The sequence below is a fragment of the Budorcas taxicolor genome, chromosome 16 (genome assembly GCF_023091745.1).
Source record: "Budorcas taxicolor isolate Tak-1 chromosome 16, Takin1.1, whole genome shotgun sequence".
Taxonomy (NCBI): domain Eukaryota; kingdom Metazoa; phylum Chordata; class Mammalia; order Artiodactyla; family Bovidae; genus Budorcas; species Budorcas taxicolor.
Genome location: NC_068925.1, coordinates 49,424,761 through 49,443,519, shown reverse-complemented (window position 1 = coordinate 49,443,519; position 18,759 = coordinate 49,424,761). Strand labels below are relative to the sequence as shown.

At 49.8% G+C, this 18,759-nt stretch overlaps 1 protein-coding gene across 1 annotated transcript in view; it reads left to right on the top strand.

Moving 5' to 3' along the window:
• The window catches only part of AJAP1 (adherens junctions associated protein 1), a 61,403-nt gene extending 42,930 nt beyond the window's left edge, over positions 1 to 18,473 (top strand). The window contains exons 3-5 of the mRNA XM_052653557.1: positions 14,124 to 14,211; positions 16,411 to 16,653; positions 18,401 to 18,473. Coding sequence (XP_052509517.1) covers positions 14,124 to 14,211; positions 16,411 to 16,653; positions 18,401 to 18,473 — 404 coding nt within the window. The remainder of the gene's footprint in view (positions 1 to 14,123; positions 14,212 to 16,410; positions 16,654 to 18,400) is intronic.
• Positions 18,474 to 18,759: the final 286 nt, after the last annotated feature.

The following is an 18,759-nucleotide window of genomic DNA, read 5'->3' as shown; positions in this document are numbered from 1 at the left end:
TCTGGACCCCTGGGAGTTCCAGGCACATGGTCTACAGAACAAGAATGTGCAGGTGACCCTGTGAGGATGGTTCTGAAAGGAGGGGCAGGCAGGCCTCACTGTTTGCCTGGCGGTTTGAGCCATTCACTGTTTTATGGGCTAAATATAGACCCCATCCTGATGGTGGGTGCTGGTTCCACTGGTGAGTAATCCGGTCACAGACTTTGCAGCTGACACGTGGGACCCAGAGCTGCTGCACAGTGTGCTCTCAGCAGTGCTGGCTGATGGGCGCCTAGTGTGTGTCCCTCCCCGGCCCCTCACCCCTCCTTAGCATCAGGCAATACTGGCTGCCCGCCTACACCCCATCCCAGCCTGCTGTCCTTTGTTGGAATATTCTAATGCGGTTGGGAGTTCAATGAAGGAAATGGGTCATTTCCATGTTGGCTACTGAGCTCAAAGCTGAATGTCATCAATGAGACGAGCAGTAAATTCAGCATGCGTGCGTGCGTGCCTGTGTGTGTGTGTATCCACAGAATGCCTTGTGTGCTTGTGCATGTGTATATGTTGTGAGTCCGCAGGTTCTGGAGGGGATTAGGGAATAGCACGGGAGGGGGGACAGTGACACACTTGAGCAGCCCCAGTGTGCACGCTGCCTGGGAGTTTCGGACTCCATCCCAGCTGTGTGTTTTGCCTTTCCCCTTGTTGTTGTTCAGTTGCTAAGTCATGTCCGACTCTTTGCAACTCCATGGACTGCAGAACACCTGGCTTCCTGTCCTCCATTACCTCCCGGAGTTTGCTCAAACTAATGTCCACTGGATCAGTGATGCCATCCAACTATCCAACCTCTGTTGCCCCCTTCTCCTCCTGCCCTCAATCTTTCTCAGCACTAGGGGCCTTTCCAATGAGCTAGCTCTTCACATCAGATGGCCAAATATTGGAGCATCAGCTTTAGCATCAGCCCTTCCTATGAATTATTCAGGGTTGATTTCCTTTAGGGTTGACTGGTTTGATCGCCTTTGCAATCCAAAGGTCTCTCAAGAGTCTTCTCCAACATAACAGTTCAAAAACATCAGTTCTTCATCACTCAGTCTTCTATATGGTCCAACTCTCATATCCATGTGTGACTACTGGAAAAACCATAGCTTTGACTATACCTACCTTTGTCAGCAAAATGATGTCTCTGCTTTTTAATATGCTATCTAGGTTTGTCATAGCTTTTCTTCCAAGGAGCAAGCATCTTTTAATTTCTTGGCTGCAGTCACTGTCTGCAGTGATTTGGGAGCCCAAGAAAATAAATTCTGTCACTATTTCCACATTTTCCCTATTTGCCATGAAGTGATGGGACCGGATGCCATGATCTTAGTTTTTTGAATGTTGAGTTTTAAGCAAGCTTTTCACTCTCCTCTTTCACCCTCATCAAAAGGTTTTTTAGTTTCTCTTCTCTTTCGGTCATTAAAGTGGCATCATCTACATATCTGAGGTTATTGATATTTCTCCCAGCAATCTTTATTCCAGCTTTTGCTTCAACCAGCCTGGCATTTTGCGTGATGTACTCTGCATAGAAGTTGAATAAGCAGAGTAACAATATACAGCCTTGATGTACACTTTTGAACCAGTCCGTTTTTCCACGTCTTGTTTTATCTGTTGCTTCTTGACCTGCATGCCGATTTCTCAGGAGGCAAGTAAGATGATATGGTATTCCTATCTCTTTAAGAATTTTCCACAGTTTGTATCTGCCTAGGGACTGGCTTTTCTGTGGGAAATGATCCTGCCTGTGAATGAGTAAATCTGACCCCTGTGTCTGGCTGGCCAGGGCCCCAGGCTGGGGGCACATTTCCTGGGCCAGCAGTGACAACATCCTGGTCACTGCTGCCCACTGAATCGAAATTTGGTCAAGCGGCCAGGTGGATAGGCCCTGGCTTCCGTGGATAACCCATGTGCATAGCCATTGAATCCAGTTCAAAACCCTCTGAAAGTGGCGACCCTATGGCTCAACCCTCCAACCCGTGTGGTCATGCAGCAGGAGAGACACGTGATAAAAGGGTATGCTGGGTCACCCCTTGCTTTCCCCAACTGTTCACTGCTCCTCACCCCAGTCATGCCACATGCACCATGGTGCCCACTCTGGGATTTCAGCTGTCCCCTAGGGGCACATAGAAAGTATTTTAGGATTTCAGCCACACTGCTTAACTCTACCATTGTAGCATAAAGGCAGCCCTACACAATATGTAAATGAATGGACGTGGCCTTGTGCCAATAAAAGTTTATTTACTGTGTCAGGCAGTGGGCCAGATGTGTCCCAGTTTTCTGACCTCTCCCTTAAGGCTTTGTTGTGCTGGTGTGGTATCAGGGACCCCAGGCGCAGGGGCACAGGATTTCAGCCCCTCAGCACACCAGCTGAGTCCCTCTCTGGAAGGAATTTGTTTCCAGGGTGGAAGGAGGACCACCCTCACTGTTGCCAGGAAAGACACCTGCCCTTCAGGAGACGGCAGCTAAAGACTGCCTGGGTACTGTGTGCTGGGTACTGTGTGCTGTGCCTAGTCTCTTAGTTGTGTCCAAGTCTTTGCGACCCCATGGACTGTAGTCCACCAGGCTCTTCTGTCCATGGGGATTCTCCAGGCAAGAACACTGGAGTGGGTTGCTGTGTCCTCCTCCAGGGGATCTTCCAACCCAGGGATCGAACCCTGGTCACCCGCAGTACAGGCAAATTCTTTACTGTCTGAGCCAGCAGAGAAGTGTAAAGGCTGCCTACATCCCCCGAATAAACCTTCCTCCTGTGATCACTTGCTCAGTCATGTCCAACTCTTTTGCAGCTTCATGGACTGTAGCCTGCCAGGCTCTTCTGTTCACAGGATTCTCCAGATGAGTACTGGAGTGGGTTGCCATGCCCTCCTCCAGGGGATCTTTCCAACCCAGGGATCTAACCTGCCTCTCCTGCAGCTCCTGCTTTGCAGGTGGCTTCTTTACTGCTGAGCCACTGGGGAAACATCATTTCCTCCTGCATCTTTTTGTAAATGAGGAAACTGAGGCAAAACCAGTGTATCTGTGTCCTGGGGCACAAAGTAACAGAAAGGTGTTCTCAACAGCCTGGAGGTTAGGATCCAGTGTCTGAAGGGCCCTGCTCCCTCCACAGCTCTGGGGAGGATGCTCCTCATCTGCTCCAGCTCCTGGTGGCCACAGCTCCTTGGCCACATCCCTTCTTCCCTTGCCGCTGTCTTCACATGTGTTTCTCCCTTGTTCTGTGTCCTCTTCTCTTGTGTGTCTTGTAAGGACACCAGCCACTGCGTTGAGGGCCCGCCCTGAATCTAGGGTAACATCATCTCCAGACCCTTATGTAATTCATTAAATCTGTAAAGACCCGATTTCCAAATAAGGTCATATTCTGAGGTTCTGGGGGGCATGAGTTCTAGGGGGAGACTATTCAACCCAATACAGAGAGACGTCACCTGTCCCCTGTTGGCCGTCATGGGACTGGTGAAGCGTATGGTTAAGATGGGGGCTTGGGAACTTCCCCAGTGGTCCAGTGGTTAAGACCTTGCACTCTCAATGTGTGTGTGTGGGGTGGGGCATGCGTTCAAGTCCTTGTCAGGAAACTTAAGATCCAATGTGTCATGTGGCATGAAAAGTAAACAAAATAAATAAAAATAGATCTTTAAAAATAAATAAAGTAGAAACATTAAAAAAAAAAAAAACGATCACAGCTTTGGGCACATGGTCCCCTCCCTTTGTGATGGCCCTGTCAGGGGACTGACTGAAGGGCATGAAGCAAGGGAGGAAAAAAGAAATTGAGACCATGGCTTTGCAGTCATCTGTGAAGTGGATCATAGGGTGAGGGCTCTGGGTTTCTTGACCCTACTGACACCTCCCTCCCCAGTTTGCCTGAGTGCCACAAAGGTCAGAAGGTGCAGTCAATTCCTGGGGTCCCCATGACACAGACCCACAGATTAGGGCGAGGAGGAGGCTTACACAGCAGAATCTATCCTCTCAGTACCCTGCAGGCCAGAAGTCGAGGCCAGTGTCTGCGTGGCTCTGCTGCCTCTGAAGGCACCACAGAAGCATCCATCAGCGGCTCTCTTGGAACCACGGTAGCATCCATTACGGGCTCCCTTCCAGGCTCCCTCCTGGCCCCGAGCAGGTCCTTGGCTCTTGGCAGCATCACTGCAGTCTGCCCCCTGTGTGTGTCCACATGCCCCCTGTTTACAAGGACACTAGTCACATGGGAGTAGGGGCCACCTGACTCCAGTGTGAATGAAGTCACTAATTGCATCTCCAAGGACCCTATTTGCAAACAAGGCCATATTCTAGGGAGGTGGGGGAGACAGAACTTCAACATTTGCACTTGAGGGGGACAAGCCAACCCCATAACCTGGAGCAAACCCTGCTGCCCGTGAGTGGGGTCTCCTGAAGCTTGCTATTCCCCAAACCCCACTCTTGCATGGATCCCAGGTCTGAATGGGCAGAGCTGGCCGTGGGGCTGAGAAGGGACTGAGCTGAGACCTGGCTGAGAAGACAGTGCTGAGAAGAGTGAAGGTGGCTGGATGTGTTCTCTGGGGTTTGGATCTGACATCCGCGTGACCATGTTAGGTTCCAGGCTCCCTCTGTCTCCCCATCTACAGCACTGGGTTCTCTAGTTCAAGTCCAAAAATGAAGGAGGTTCTCAACTGAGAAACTTGCTCCCAGATATGGACAATGTGGATGGAACAGTTTTAGTTGATCCCAGTGTCAGGGGATGTCATTCAAGGTCAAGTCCCTTTTGAAGACTCTGGACTGCAGAGTGGGTGTCATCCCAGGACTGTGTCTCCACAGCCACTGACCTCCCATGCAGAGAGAGGACTGCCATTCTCCAGCGGGCTGTGCAGGGCACCAGCTAACAGTGCAGGCCGAGAACAAGCCTGCTTGGGTCTGAGTCCCGTGTTTGCTGAGTCTCTGCTATATGTGCAAAAAGGGTTAAGCTTGTTCAAAGAAAAGCTCTTGGTCCTACCTCCTGGGAGGTCACCCTTCAGCTCCAGGAGTGTGCTGCCTGATATGAAGTTCTTTGTTTACCTGGGGTCTTGAACTGAGCATATAGCCTATGCTAACAAGGTAATTTAGGCTGGGACCGTAGGCTACTATGTCAGCTTGACCTCTGGATGGGCTGGAGACCACAGCCAGCATCATGGGAAGTCAGCTTTGTAGACATAACCAAGCCCCAACAGGATTGGACACTCAGGCTTGGAGGAGCTTCACTGGCTGAGCATACCCTGTGCATATTGTCACCGTGGTCACTGGGAAGCATCGTGCTGTCCACACCTCCATTGGCAGAATGGTTGGAGGCCACTGGTCTCTCCCACACTCTTCCTATTGCTGATTTTAATCTGTAGCACTGAGCTGTCATAAACTGTAACTGGAGTTTAATAGCTTTGCTCAATGCTGTGGGTCCTTATAGGGAGTTAGTGAATCTGAGAGTGGCCTTGGGGACCTCCCAGGTTGCTCTGTGCTATCTCCGCATGGAAATGGGGAGCATCTTTGTGCCCACTTCTGCAGGGGAGGGGATGCTGAGCTGCACGGGAACTCATTCACTGAGAAGCATGGGTGGTATCGCCGCCAGCACAATCACCGGGTGGATCAGCTCTACAGCCCCCACATCAGTCCTGCACCCTCGCTGCCAGTCCTATCTCTGCTCTGCATGGGGACAAGACTAGGGGGAGAAGAGACTTGATGGGGAAGAACCACATTCCTCATGGTGCAGCCCCAGAGGGTGTCATCTTGGGACGTTTCTTACCCGCTAGCTGCATGCTGCCTCAGTGATGGTGTCCCTGGGAGTCAGTTCAGATGGTCTGCTGGGGGTTTGAGAGGTGGATGCCCGTGTCTTGTTCACCCATTTTTCCTTCCAGACAGCCTCAGCACAGTTGACATTTGGGTCCAGGTCTTTCTTTCTCATGAGGCTATCCTGTGCATTATTGGATGTCTGCTGGCTTCTGGGTTTGTTGTTATTGTTGTTTTTATTGGAGGATAATTGTTATTACAATGTTGTGTTGCTTTCTGCTGTATAATGAAGTGAATCAGCTATATGTATACATATATCCTCTCCCTCCTGACCCTCCACCCCACCCCCCACACCCCACCTCTCTAGGTCATCACAGAGCACTGAGCTGAGCTTCCTGTGCTACATAGCAACTTCCTACTAGCTATCTATTTTACACATGGTGGTATATATATGGGCTTCTCCAAGGGCTCAGTGGTAAAGAATCCACCGCATTGCAGGAGCTGCAGGAGACACCGATTTGATCCCTGAATCAGGAAGATCCCCTGGAGGAAGAAATGGCAGCTTACTCCAATATTCTTGCCTGGGAAATCCCATGGACAGAGGAGCCTGGCTGGCTACAGTCCATAGCGTTGCAGAGTCGGACATGATTGAAGCAACTGAATATGCATTCACAGTGCATATACATCAGCGCTACTCTCCCAGCTTGTCCCACCCCCTTCCCCCTGTGGTGTCCATATGACCATTCTCTACATCTGCATCTCTGCCTGCATCTTTGATGTCCACCCTTTAGATGCTAGTGGGACCACATATGTCCCCTGCGTCTCCGGACCCAGCCTGATATTCCTGGCCCAGGACCACTGCTGCAGTCAGGCTCTGAGGTCCTTTGGGGTGATTCCTTGAGGTGTCGGCCCAGCCGTTTCCTGGGTGAGCCTCTGTGCTCTCTGCTGACGTCCTGCCCCAGGCTGGAAGGACTTTGGATGGGTGGACATGTCATCTCAACAGTCTTGTCTCTAAACCTCTGTTATCACTCAATCCTTGGAAGGCTCTTTCGGGTCAGTTAGAAAATGATGTGCCTTTGTGTCTCCACCACAAAGCAGGTAGCTTTTTCTGTGAACACCCCAGTTTTAGAAGGTGCACTTTCTCTCAACAGCCTGCTCCCCTCCAGGTGGCCAGCTGCCTCAGAAAGAGCCTCAACCTTGTGGTTACTCTTCCTCAAGAAAGTGAGGCTGGCCTCTCACCTGTCATCTGGATGCTGTAATTTCTGCAGTGTTGCCAGAAACCATTTGTCAAAGATGTCCTGTGTATTCAGTGCTTTGTGGTGTTTGTGGTAAAGGAATGGTCTCTTTGTGGTGGAATTGGGTACCACAGTCACCTATCCAACCCCTGGAGACAGACATCCTTGCATCCATTTGTCAGAGTCTTGATTCCCATAATGTGGGTGCATGAGAGCCCTGCTTTGGAAATGAGCCAGTGTAAACCCAGAAATGCTATCCTTTACCTCAATTACGGGGCCCTTGTTCCTGCCTTAGGTACCCACAGGTGAGTCCCACTGTCCCTTCATGTCTGGAAGGGAGGTCTCGGAAGGGCTGGTTCCTGCCATGGACAGTTGATTCAGCTGCATTTAATAAGAAACTCATCCAGACCCAGAGATGGATTACCAATTTCCCCATCAATCTTCAGGACCTGATCTTATTACAAACCACCACAAATATATCCATAAAAGCCCTATTGATTGATGCAGCGCTTGGTAATCCATCTGCCGCCATCCATTATTCCGGGTATAATTTTTCATTATCCGGATGGCAGCTGATTCCTAGCACATTAGTATACAGTGGCAATTACCAGGAGCAGAAAGAGCCCCTAAATTAGCAGGAACAATCACACCTGTCAGGAAGAGGAAGCAAGATTCCCCACACAGCTTGCTCTGCGCACTGGGACCATGTCTGAATGGCAAAGAGTTTGAAGATGGATTCAAGATTGACCTTGGAAGGTGGAGAGGAGAAAGTAAGTTGTCTTTTCCTCCCTTTCTTGAGGATATAGAGTGTATGTTCCCTTAAGGTGACATCCTTGTCAACCCAACCACAACTCACCCAACAGCTGGCCTTGCTCAGGGTCAGTAAGGTTTATGGCATAGATGTTGCTGCTTTTGCATTATGTAATGAGTACCAGAGACCTGACCGGAGGGAACAGCATTGAAGATGAGAGTGTTGAGGGAAACTATTCAGAGAGGAGAAAAGTTGGGTGAATGCTTCCCGAAGAACAGTCCCGTTTGTGGCAGCGAAAACCCTGTCCACAGACCCAGGGGTAAGATCTCTCCCAATGCAAGGATTCTATGCTCTGAACATTCTTTATTTTTAAAAATTAATTTTTATTGGCTCTTGTTGCTGTAGTCACTAAGTAATGTCTGACTCTGGACCCCCATGGTCTGTAGCTCTCTGGGCTTTTTTGTCCATGAAATTTCCCAGGCAGGAATATTGGAGTGGGTTGCCATTTCCACCTCGAGGGGATCTTCCCCACCCAGGGATCAAACCTGCATCTCCTGCATTTCAGGCAGATTCTTTTACCTCTGAGCCACCAGGGAAGGTCCCCCTAAGCTTTTTTTAGTTGGAGTATAGTTGATTTAGAGTGTTGTGTTAGTTTCTGTTGTACAGCAAAGTGAATCAGTTATGTTGGTTGTTTTTTAGTTGCTCAGTCATTTCTCTTTGTGACCCCATGGACTGTAGCCCTCTAGGCTCCCCTGTCCATGGGATTTCCCAGGCAAGAATACTGGAATGGGTAGCCATTTCCTTCTCCAAGGATCTTCCCGACTCAGGGATCAAACCTGTATCTCCTGCTTGGCAGGTGGGTTCTTTACCACTGAACCACTTGGGAATCAGTTATTAATATACATATATCCACCCTTTTCTAGATTCTTTTCCCACATAGGCCATTACAGAGCACTGAGCAGAGTTCTCTGTTCTGTATAACATAGGTCCTTATTATCATTCACACCATGAAGCTTCTTTTCAACCTTCAAGGAAAAATTGAGATAGACACATGGCTGAAATATTCCTGAGGGCTATTGATTCAACTGGTAAGGTTCTCCTTGATCTTTAGTCTCCAAAAATCGAGAATCCTGTTTAACTGAGTGTCACAGAGTGATCTGTTCTCAAGCCAGCTTTGCATGAACGTATCCAGTAGGACGAAGCTGTCCACTGCTGGTAGTTTTGGCCCCACTTGATAAGACAGATGCTTGACTGTCTTTAAAATCACCTTGACACTTACGGTGAAGGTCTCAGAAGACTCCAGATCTTTGATGATAGAGCAGGAAGGTTGTATAATACCAGAAGTTTGCAGTTTGAGTCCCAGCTTTAAGCAACCATTCAAAACTGATTGTCTGTTTCTTAACTGATAAGCTACATCGCCTTCAGCTATTCACCTAAATTAGCTGTGTGTTTTCCTAAATAAAGTTTTATTGGCACACAGCCGTGCCCACTGGTTGCATACCATCCACAGCTGGGTTGAGAAGTTGCAACAGAGGTCATGCTACCTGCCAAACCTAAAGTATTTGTCATCTGGCTCCTTATGTCAAACTTTGCCTACCCAGGATCTGTGCAGACTTAAGTGACTTACATGGATGAGGAAACAACTCCTGGCATTTGGGGAACCTGAATGATAAGACAGATGCTTGAAACACTACCCAGCCTCTCATGAGAAGTTCTATCATCCTTTTAGGACTGACCTCTCAAAGAGAAGAAAAGATGAGACATCCTTCTTGGGTTTACATCTTCTAATCTGCTTCCTACAAATACCATTCTCACTACATGTCAAAAGGCCTGGTCCTTGTCAACCATCCTGACTGTGGGGTCTTCTTGTAGTCATCAGTCCCTTATGCCTGAACCCAGTGACCCATCACAACCCACGGGCCAGGCATGGAAGCACAAGGCTGTTTGCTTTGCAAATGAAATACATGAGGAGCAGTAAGGAGTTTGCCTCTAAGTACCTTTATTCCCAAGAATGTGGTTACAGATTTGTTCACTTGGAGCTTAATGTTTGATTTTTCCGGAGTAGAGACCTGCCTACACCTGGGCTCTGCAGGATCAGCAGTGGATTAAATTGACCATGGGTGTGAAGACAGGCATACAGCAGTCTTTCCAAAGAGCATGGCCATGATATTATTGTTGTACTTCCACCCAGATGATCCTGGCTGGTTATTAACCCATATATCATTTTTTCCAAATTTTAACTTGGCAAGTCCTATGGAGAAATTTCACACAGAAGGCAGGAAAGGGTCCTCTAGAACAAGGCAAACATTGGAATTATGTCATTAACTTTCTCCCTGTTCCCCTGGCTTTTTGTTCTCTAGTCTTCAGTTATCAATTTCATAATGTCACACAGTGCTGTTGCAAGGTTCTGTGTCAGGCAATCTGTGTATGGTTGGGAGTGTGGTGGATATAAAGATGATGAAGATTGGGCTTTTTCTTCAGGGGCTCAAAGACTCGTGAGAACCTTAGGCAGAGGGCTGGGCTTCTGGTCTTCTTGTCATCAATGAGGGCATTCCTTGAGCCAGCTGTTTTCCCCTCTGATCATCAGTTTCTTCCATTCACCAGACGAAGAGAATGAATATCTTTTCCCCCATCCTCAGTTACAGAGGGAATTAAACATCTAAGATGTAGCTGGTCATTGAGCTCTTCCCTTCTAAGGACTTTGGTCACTGCAGATGTTCAACCCAACAGAAGAATTCCCTTGGTATGTGGGGTCCACATCCAGTGGTGGCCTGGGCCTCTCTGGCCCTGCAGACATTGGGGCATGGACCACAAAGTGTTCTGATCTTGTAAGGGAGCTCTCAGTGCCTCTACTCTAGCTGGGCTTGGCCTGAAGTTGAACCAATCCCTACTACTTTTGGCTCACTCCCATTCAGTGTGCTCTTTATAGATGTTGAATGCTCCTACCCAAGAAAATGGCAGGTTTAGCTCAAGAAGCAGTGGTTCAGTTCTTGCCATGGACTTGGGAATATGACCTGCCAAGATGACTGAGAGGCTCTTGACATGGGTCTGGAGCACTCCTTAAGAGATCTATCCATGGAAGAGATGATGAGGCTTTTAAACACCAGCATCCATAATTTAGCAGATTATTCTCCCCAGGAATGTAGAGGGTAGTGGTGCCAGCCTCTGTCTTGGAAGATGCAAGGACCCGAGATCAAAGCCCAAACGGAAATGAATAAAGTTTAAGATCAAATCCTATTATACTACAGCTCTTAGTATGGGTTTAGTAGCCATCAGGTTCTATGTGATCCAAGGAATTCAAGCAAACTTGTCCAGATGATTTTCAGTTCCATATTTATTATGACAGCATGCACCTTTGAGTGATGTTGCAAAGAATAAATGAGATAATACACACCTGACAATTTCTAATACTTGAGCATGCCTGTGATCTCCATCATTATGACCAACATCATTATAATCACCATCACCTTCATTATCATCATCAGTATCATCATATCATCACTACCACCGTCATCACTAACATCATCACCAGCATCATATCACCATCATCAACACTATACCATCATCATCAATGACGTCATCACCATCATCATCACCATCACCGTTTCCACCATCAAATCACCATCAGCAATAGCAGGAACATCATCATTACCACTATCACCGTCACATCACCATCATCACCACTTTCATCATCACCACCATCACCAACACCACAATCATCATCACCAGCATCATATTACCATCATCACCACTCTACTGTCCTCATCACCACCACCATCACCATTTATGTTATCAAATCACCATCACCAACAGACATACCACAATGACCATCAGCAGTGACAACATCAACATTACCACCACTGTAACCATCACCATCATCATCTCCACAATTACCATTTCCATCATCACTGTCACTGTCAGCAACAGCACAATCACCATCATCATCATCATCACTATCATCAACATCAGTACCATCATAGTCACCATCACCATCATCAACATCAGTACAATCATAGTCACCATCACCATCATCAACATCAGTACCATCATAGTCACCATCATCAACATCAGTACCATCATAGTCACCATCGCCATCATCAACATCAGTGCCATCATCAACATCAGTACCATCATAGTCACCATCATCAACATCAGTACCATCATAGTCACCATCACCATCATCAACATCAGTGCCATCATCGCCATCATCATCAGTACTATCATAGTCACCATCACCATCATCAATAGTCACCAAAATCAGTACCGTCATAGTCACCATCACCATCATCAGCCTCCTTCTCTTCACAAGAAGCACAGATGCAGGATGAGCTCATACTCTTCATGACAGCATCCTCGTCTCTTGACTGAATCAGAAGGATTGTGTAGATGGAGGGTGAGGGAAGACTGAGCAGCCATCTTTCCTGATCATCCATTAAACTAGACATCCATGTCAACCTCCCTCTTCCAACAAAGTCTGAGTTGGGTCTCAGGGAAAAAGCTGGTGAATATATAGAGATTACTGAGACTGGTGGACACTTTGTTGGTGGTGAGATTAAGAATGGTCCTTTACTGGCATATGTAGCTTTCAACCCCATTGTCAGGCTGATCTGTCAGACCCAGAGGGAAGGCAAACCAGCTCAGAGCTTTGTAGTACATGTCATGTATTGGGCACAGGTGTATGGGAAGCCACTGGTCAGAACCAGCAGTGAACACTGCCACTTTTAAAAATGGGCACCACACCAGCTATTCCTGAGGGCAGGCACCATGACTGAGTTAGTCAAAACTGGCCCTGCTTGGCATGCTGTAGGTACTCAATAGGTGATTCTTGAATCAGTGGCTAAAAGAATGAGTGAAGGGAGGCCCATGACATCTTCGGTTTTCTGAGTGTTGCTTATTCTGTGGGCTCAGGAAGGGAATTCCTGGGGAAAAAACAGAAATAGCCTGGAAGAGAGGTGGCCAGGAAGAGCTTGTTTTCTGGTCATGCCAGCTTTGAATCATTTATTAGCAATTTCCCCCACGAAGATCATATTCAGTGGAGAAGTAACATCTGTGTGTGAATGTGTCCTTCAGAGGCCACCAAAGAAAAGTGTTACACCTCTGAGATGCTCCACACTGGACCACACACATGCTGTGTCCTCACTCCAGGACTGGCAGGGTCCACAGGTGTGATGGGTGGCCTCTGCACCTGAACATCAGAAGTGGAGAGAGACAGATACTCAAGTGGCAGAGATGTAAGAATGGCAGAGAGTCAGCACTCCCGGGGGCAGGGTACTGCACCTGCAGGGGTCTCTGCAGAGCCCCTTATGGCTGTTAGCCCCCAGCTCCTCAGGTGTGGTTCTTGATGATGGGAGAAGAGCAGGACCAGAGTCCTGGACCTTCCAGGTGGACCTCACTGACCAGAGGATTCAACCCTAGTGTCTCTGGAATGATGTAAAGATGAGTTACACGGGAAGGGATCAGAAGTGTTGCCAACCTGTCTTTTTTCCCTCTCCCTGCATCTGTGGTTGATGGAAGGTGATGCAGGGGATGGGGGTGGATGGACAGAGGGACAGTACAGACCATTCTTGTCCTCTGCCATCCTGGCCCTCGTGTGGGGTTCAGACCACTCTCATTCAGGGCTGTGGCTGCTCTGCTCCTGGAGTGGCCAGTCCTTCTGTCCCTGTCTGCTGTTTCCCCTGCCTCCTCCCCCCATGGTGTATAACACACACAAGGGGAGACAGGACCTGGAGGCCAGACTGCAGATCCTTCTCTGGGACTTTAGGAAGCATCACCTTCTGGGCCTGGATCTCTTATTCCCTGGAAGCTTATCTGGCTGTGAACTTCTTAGAGAGGAATCTGGAAAGATGAAGATGCTCTCCAGTGACCCAAGTGCCTGAATCTACAACAATGTCACCTGCCTCTCTTCCCTCCCTTCCCAATAAATCCTGGGCTGTCCTGGCTCCTCCTGCATCTAGGCAAACCCTGCTCCCACCAGCAGGCCAGCTTCCCTGGTTCCCAGACACAAGGAACAGAACTTACCCAGGTTGGGAGCAGAGAAAGGGGTGGTGCCAGAGCTTACCTGTGCCAGGTGAAGGGCTCAGCAGGTGCAAGAAAGGGCAAAGCTGCCCAAGGGCTGAGTCATTTCTCAGGGCCTGAGAGAGGCCAGGCTGGGGCCTCCCTTCCCTGGCTCCAGGTGAAAACAGCCCTGGTACCCATTGCATCTGGCAGCACCTGCATGTGGGCAGAAAACCGATCTGACCTGGTCCCATGAGACCCCATTGACGCGGACCCCCTTGCAGGGCTTCTCAACATGTGACTGGACCTCGTGTTCAGGGCTGAGTTGATGGGACAGGTCCCTCCTCCCTGTCCTTTCCTGGGCCCCTTCATCTCATGCCTCTGGTTTCACGGCTCCCCTCCTCCTTTTCTGTTTCCAGGTTTGGCCGTCCATCAGATCATCACCATCACCGTCTCCCTCATCATGGTCATAGCTGCTCTGATTACAACTCTTGTCTTAAAAAACTGGTAAGGACCCTTGGCCCTTCTGGCTGGGTAACAGGGGTCAGTGGGGGTCCCTGGGGAAGCACACACAGAGAGTTCTTGCTTCTCAACCCCATCTCAGCTCACAGACCAGGGAATCATTTCTCTGGGGTGGAGAGTGCCACACAGCTCCTGCTCTGCTCAACCCACTCACCTTTGCCAGGGCAGCTCGGCCACCCAATGGGAGGGGTTGTTCCCTGACAGTGCCCTCCCAGTGGCTTTCCCTGCAGGGCACAAGCCCAGCCTGCTTTGCTTAATTCCTTAGGCAGCAGGTAGCCTGTTCCTGAAGTCCATCTCTCAGATCCTAGCACCCCTCTGAATGTCCCCCTCACAGCTCAGTTTGGTTTTCCTTATTTCATACAAGCAGCCTGGCTGGGGTCCCTGCTGGCCCCTTGCCGTCCCCTGCCTTCCTATCACAGTCACTCTGTGTCTGCTGAACTAGGTTACTTCTTTGCTCCAGGCAGCCCTTCTTCGCCTATTTCCTCCTGGAAATTGGCCTACTTTGAGCTTGGCCTTGCTGGGTGTACACACCTGCTACACCCCTGGGAGAATCGGGGGGCTGCCAGCTGACCCCACTGCCCGCACACCTCCTGGGCCCCTGTCCGCCTACAGTCTCTCCTCCAGCTAGCGAGGCTCCTCTTAACATCAAGGCCAAAGCACCTTGGACGCAAATCATCCCCCTGCCGACCTTGGTAGGAAGTCACAGGTTTGTGGGAGGGAAGTGCCCCGAGTCTCTGGGTAACAGAGACTTGAGGAAATGTGGGAGAAAGCCAGCCTCCAGGATTACAGAGATCAAAGTGTGGAGAGGTACCACCCTGGAACAGCCCAGGGAGGTCTTAGAGCTCCTGATGGCCTGCAAACCCTGGACCTGGGGTGTTTTCTGGGGGAGATAGAGAAGATAATGGTCAGCTCTCAGCAGCGTGTCTTGGGCAGGGCTGGCTGGTTGGAGAAGGGGCTCCAGGTCCCTGGACCACATGGATGCTCGGCAGGTCCGATCCCACTGGCTGTCTTGATGGTGAAATCCCCTCCCCACCGAGGAGGTGGCAGACTGTGATGCTGTAATAGGCAACAAGCTTCGTCTTGGTTTTCCCACACTTTGGGGTTTGCAGCAGACCTTCAAAGAGTCTTTTGGGGAAGACAGTCCAGCAGGGTGAATAAGTGGTTCCATGACATTGGTGAGCGGGGTGGCGGGGGCGGGGGGGGGGGGGGTCACTTGGCTTTCACGTCCATCTTCTCACCTTCATTTATGGGCGGGTCTTCCCTGCCAGCTATAGGGATATCTCTCGTTGAGAAGAGGCAGGGAATTAACACAATTTATATGGGGACAGGCTCATGAACCCCTGCGCCTTGCAGCCCACTCACTCTGCAAAGGCTCTGAGCTGTGAAGTGGGTAGAAAAGGAGAACTGATGAGCTGATGAAAACCATGACCCCTCAAGTCTCCTCCTTCATGGGCATGACACTTCCTTCCATCCTTGTGAACTTGCCCTAGAGGTGATTCCTGGAGCCGGGAAGGGTCCCTGTGCACCTTTTCTGTCAAATCCCTTGGTCAACAGGGGTGGGACCCATGTGTGCAGTCTACACAGTGTCTGAAAGCCTCTGTGGTCCAAAAGAACAGGGGATAAAGGCAGGTACCCACGGGCACAAACACAGTCTTTTTCATAGACCCAAACGATCTGCTTTCATTTCCAGCTTGTGAGCCTGGCCAGAGGAGAGGCTGAGGATGAGAGTTCCCAGTCTTATCTCTCCCCAGAGATAATTATGGGGTCCACTCCACAAGAACCATGGCCGCCCCGACCTGTGCACAGAGCCTTCCCCATGATCATCATTTTCATACCATCTAGGCGTTCCTGGGGAAACTGAGTCAGTACCACCGCCCGGCTGACATTCCTTGGCCAAACCAGACCTTCGCTCCCCAATAACACAACTCCACTCCTCACTTCTTAATCCTTACTGCAATAATGGCAGCATCTAAAAATCAAAGTTTATTTTATTTTTAAAAAAGAGCCCATTGCTTGTGGTTGATTTTTCTGAAGAGGCTGGGAATTACTATTAGATGATGTCTAATTAATGCCTGGAGGTGAAGTTTCCTTAGGGTCAGGGCGGCGGGAGATGCTGGTGGGTCTCTGCACCTGCGAGTCCCCCACCCCGACTCCGACCCCCACCCTGACCTCTCTCTCCCCCAGCTGTGCGCAGAGTGGGAACCCACGAAGGAACAGCCACCAGCGGAAGACGAACCATCAGGAGGAGAGTTGCCAGAACCTGACAGACTTCACACCTGCCCGAGTGCCCAGCAGTCTGGACATCTTCACGGCCTACAACGAGACCCTCCAGTGTTCCCACGAGTGTGTCCGGGCATCTGTGCCCGTCTACACTGACGAGACGCTGCACCCGGCCGGGGAGTACAAGTCCACATTTAATGGGAACCGGTAAGCGCAGGCGCGAGCCAGAGCTGGCCGCTGCCCCCTTCTGGGGATGCCGGGTCTGTGGATGGGTGTCAGGCAGCTTTCTCATCTCTTTATGTGGTCAGGGCACATGCAGGCAGCTCATTTGCTGAGTTGAGACAAGAGGCGCAGAGTAGATGTACTAAGGTGCCAGGGTTCACATCTGGACCCCTGCACTTGGCCAGTGGATGGACCTGTCTTGCTTGGTCCTGGATCCCACATGTTGGAAGCTGAGCAGATAGCTCAGAGCCCAGAACCAGCCTCTTAGTCTCAATCAAGCCTCCAAAATATCAACAAATCGTGATGGGTCCCTCCCTCCCCAGTCAATATCTGTGAACCCCATCACTAAAATGTCAGCAGCAAATATGACAGAAATATCAAACACCAAGCAGACTCCTGGTTATTAAATGCTCTTTTTAATGAGTCATATGTAATCCCTCAGAGAAGACATGTCTCTAAAACCATCCCTGGGAATATTTAAGAAACCCTTGAGTCAGCTTCTGAAGGTTTATCCGGAATTAGATTAAAATATCAATAAGCTATTTTTTTTCTAAGTGAGTACACATTCATGCATCATTTTATAAATTAAAAGAGAAACAATTCTCCAACGACTTAAAGATCTTAGGAAGAAATGAGCAGGACAGCAGGTTGACTTGAGGGGCATGGGGTCAGTGACAGGAGTGGTGACCAGGGACACAGCCTAAGGTGCCCTACCGGGCTCCTCCCAGAATCCAGGTCGAGGAGACTCAAGGGAGCCTTCAGCTGTTGTGCCTGTGACTCATGTTGGCCTTGTCCTCTCCTGGAGAGCAAGGAGGTGTTCCTTAGACACCTCCCTGCTGCTCCTGTCCTGGTATCTCCATGTTGGACTCTACTGTATGTTCTGTCTGAGATACTCCCTCCCCAGGGGAGAAGAGCAGAGAGCAGAAACCCCAGGACCCTCCCTCTGAACGACTTTGCTTTTACTCGACCACATTGGGGAGCCCATGGGTTGCATCCCAGCCTTCTAGAAGGCCGAGTTCACAAAGAATTGGAGAAAAAACTTTCAAACCATTTCATTGAATGCCTCTGTGCCTATTTGGATATAAATCTTGGCCACCCAGAACCTCAGGCTTGGGGGGAGGAGGAAAAGGGACTGGCTGGGTCCTGGTGTTTCACTGTGTCTCCCTCTCTGCTCCCATGTCCTGGGAGAACCCTGTCCATGTGCATAGTGGGCACAGCTGGCTGGTGTGAATGCCCTGGAGGGAACCGCTTCTTGCGTTGGGGCCAAAGGTAATGCTCTGTTGGTTCTCACTGGCTCTGGGAAACATTAGCTCAGTCTCAAAGGGGACAAAATAACTGGGGGCAAGCGGCATTTTAGGCATCAGGCCCTGGCCTCTCCAGAAGGTGCAGTAAAGTGGGTGGAATCTCTGATCTCAGAGACAGAGACGCTGAGCTTTGCACTCGTACTGCAAATGAAAGACTGAAATCCAGACATAGCATCTTTGTGCATCTTCACCGGATTCGTCCTATGCACGGAGCCCCTGGACTGTGTGTCCTCTTAAGCCTCCCAGAGTGGAAGGGAGGACAGGCCAACACAGGGAGAGGTGGCCAGTGCGTCCAGGCCAGGTGAAGCATCACCTTCTGGGAGTTCTTTTTGCCTGTAGAAGCCAGTTTTCTGCAACAGGTCCCATCCAGCCTGCCTGTCAGGTTTTACATATGAGCCCTTGCAAGCCCATTTTTCTGCTTGCTGCAGGCCCTCTTCTTCTGATCGGCATCTTATTCCTGTGGCCTTTGTGTCTGAGAAATGGTTTGAAATCTCCTGCTGACTGGCCGAAATCTTTTTTACCTCCTGGGGGCAGGGCAGACGCCATGTGTCTGTTTTATGGTACGTACCTCTCTTACTGGACCTTGCTTGATTTTCCCCACCCCCCACACCCCTCCCCCCATCTCTCCTCTGGAATACTGGGAGCCTGTCTGGACATGGCAGGTGGGTCTCAGCAAGGGCATCATTGCCCTGGAAGCAAACCAGAGGGCTGGGCGCGTGGTCTCTCTGCTGCACTCGTTAGAAATGCCCCCACATCCCGGTGGGAGGGAGTGACAGACTCAGGAACC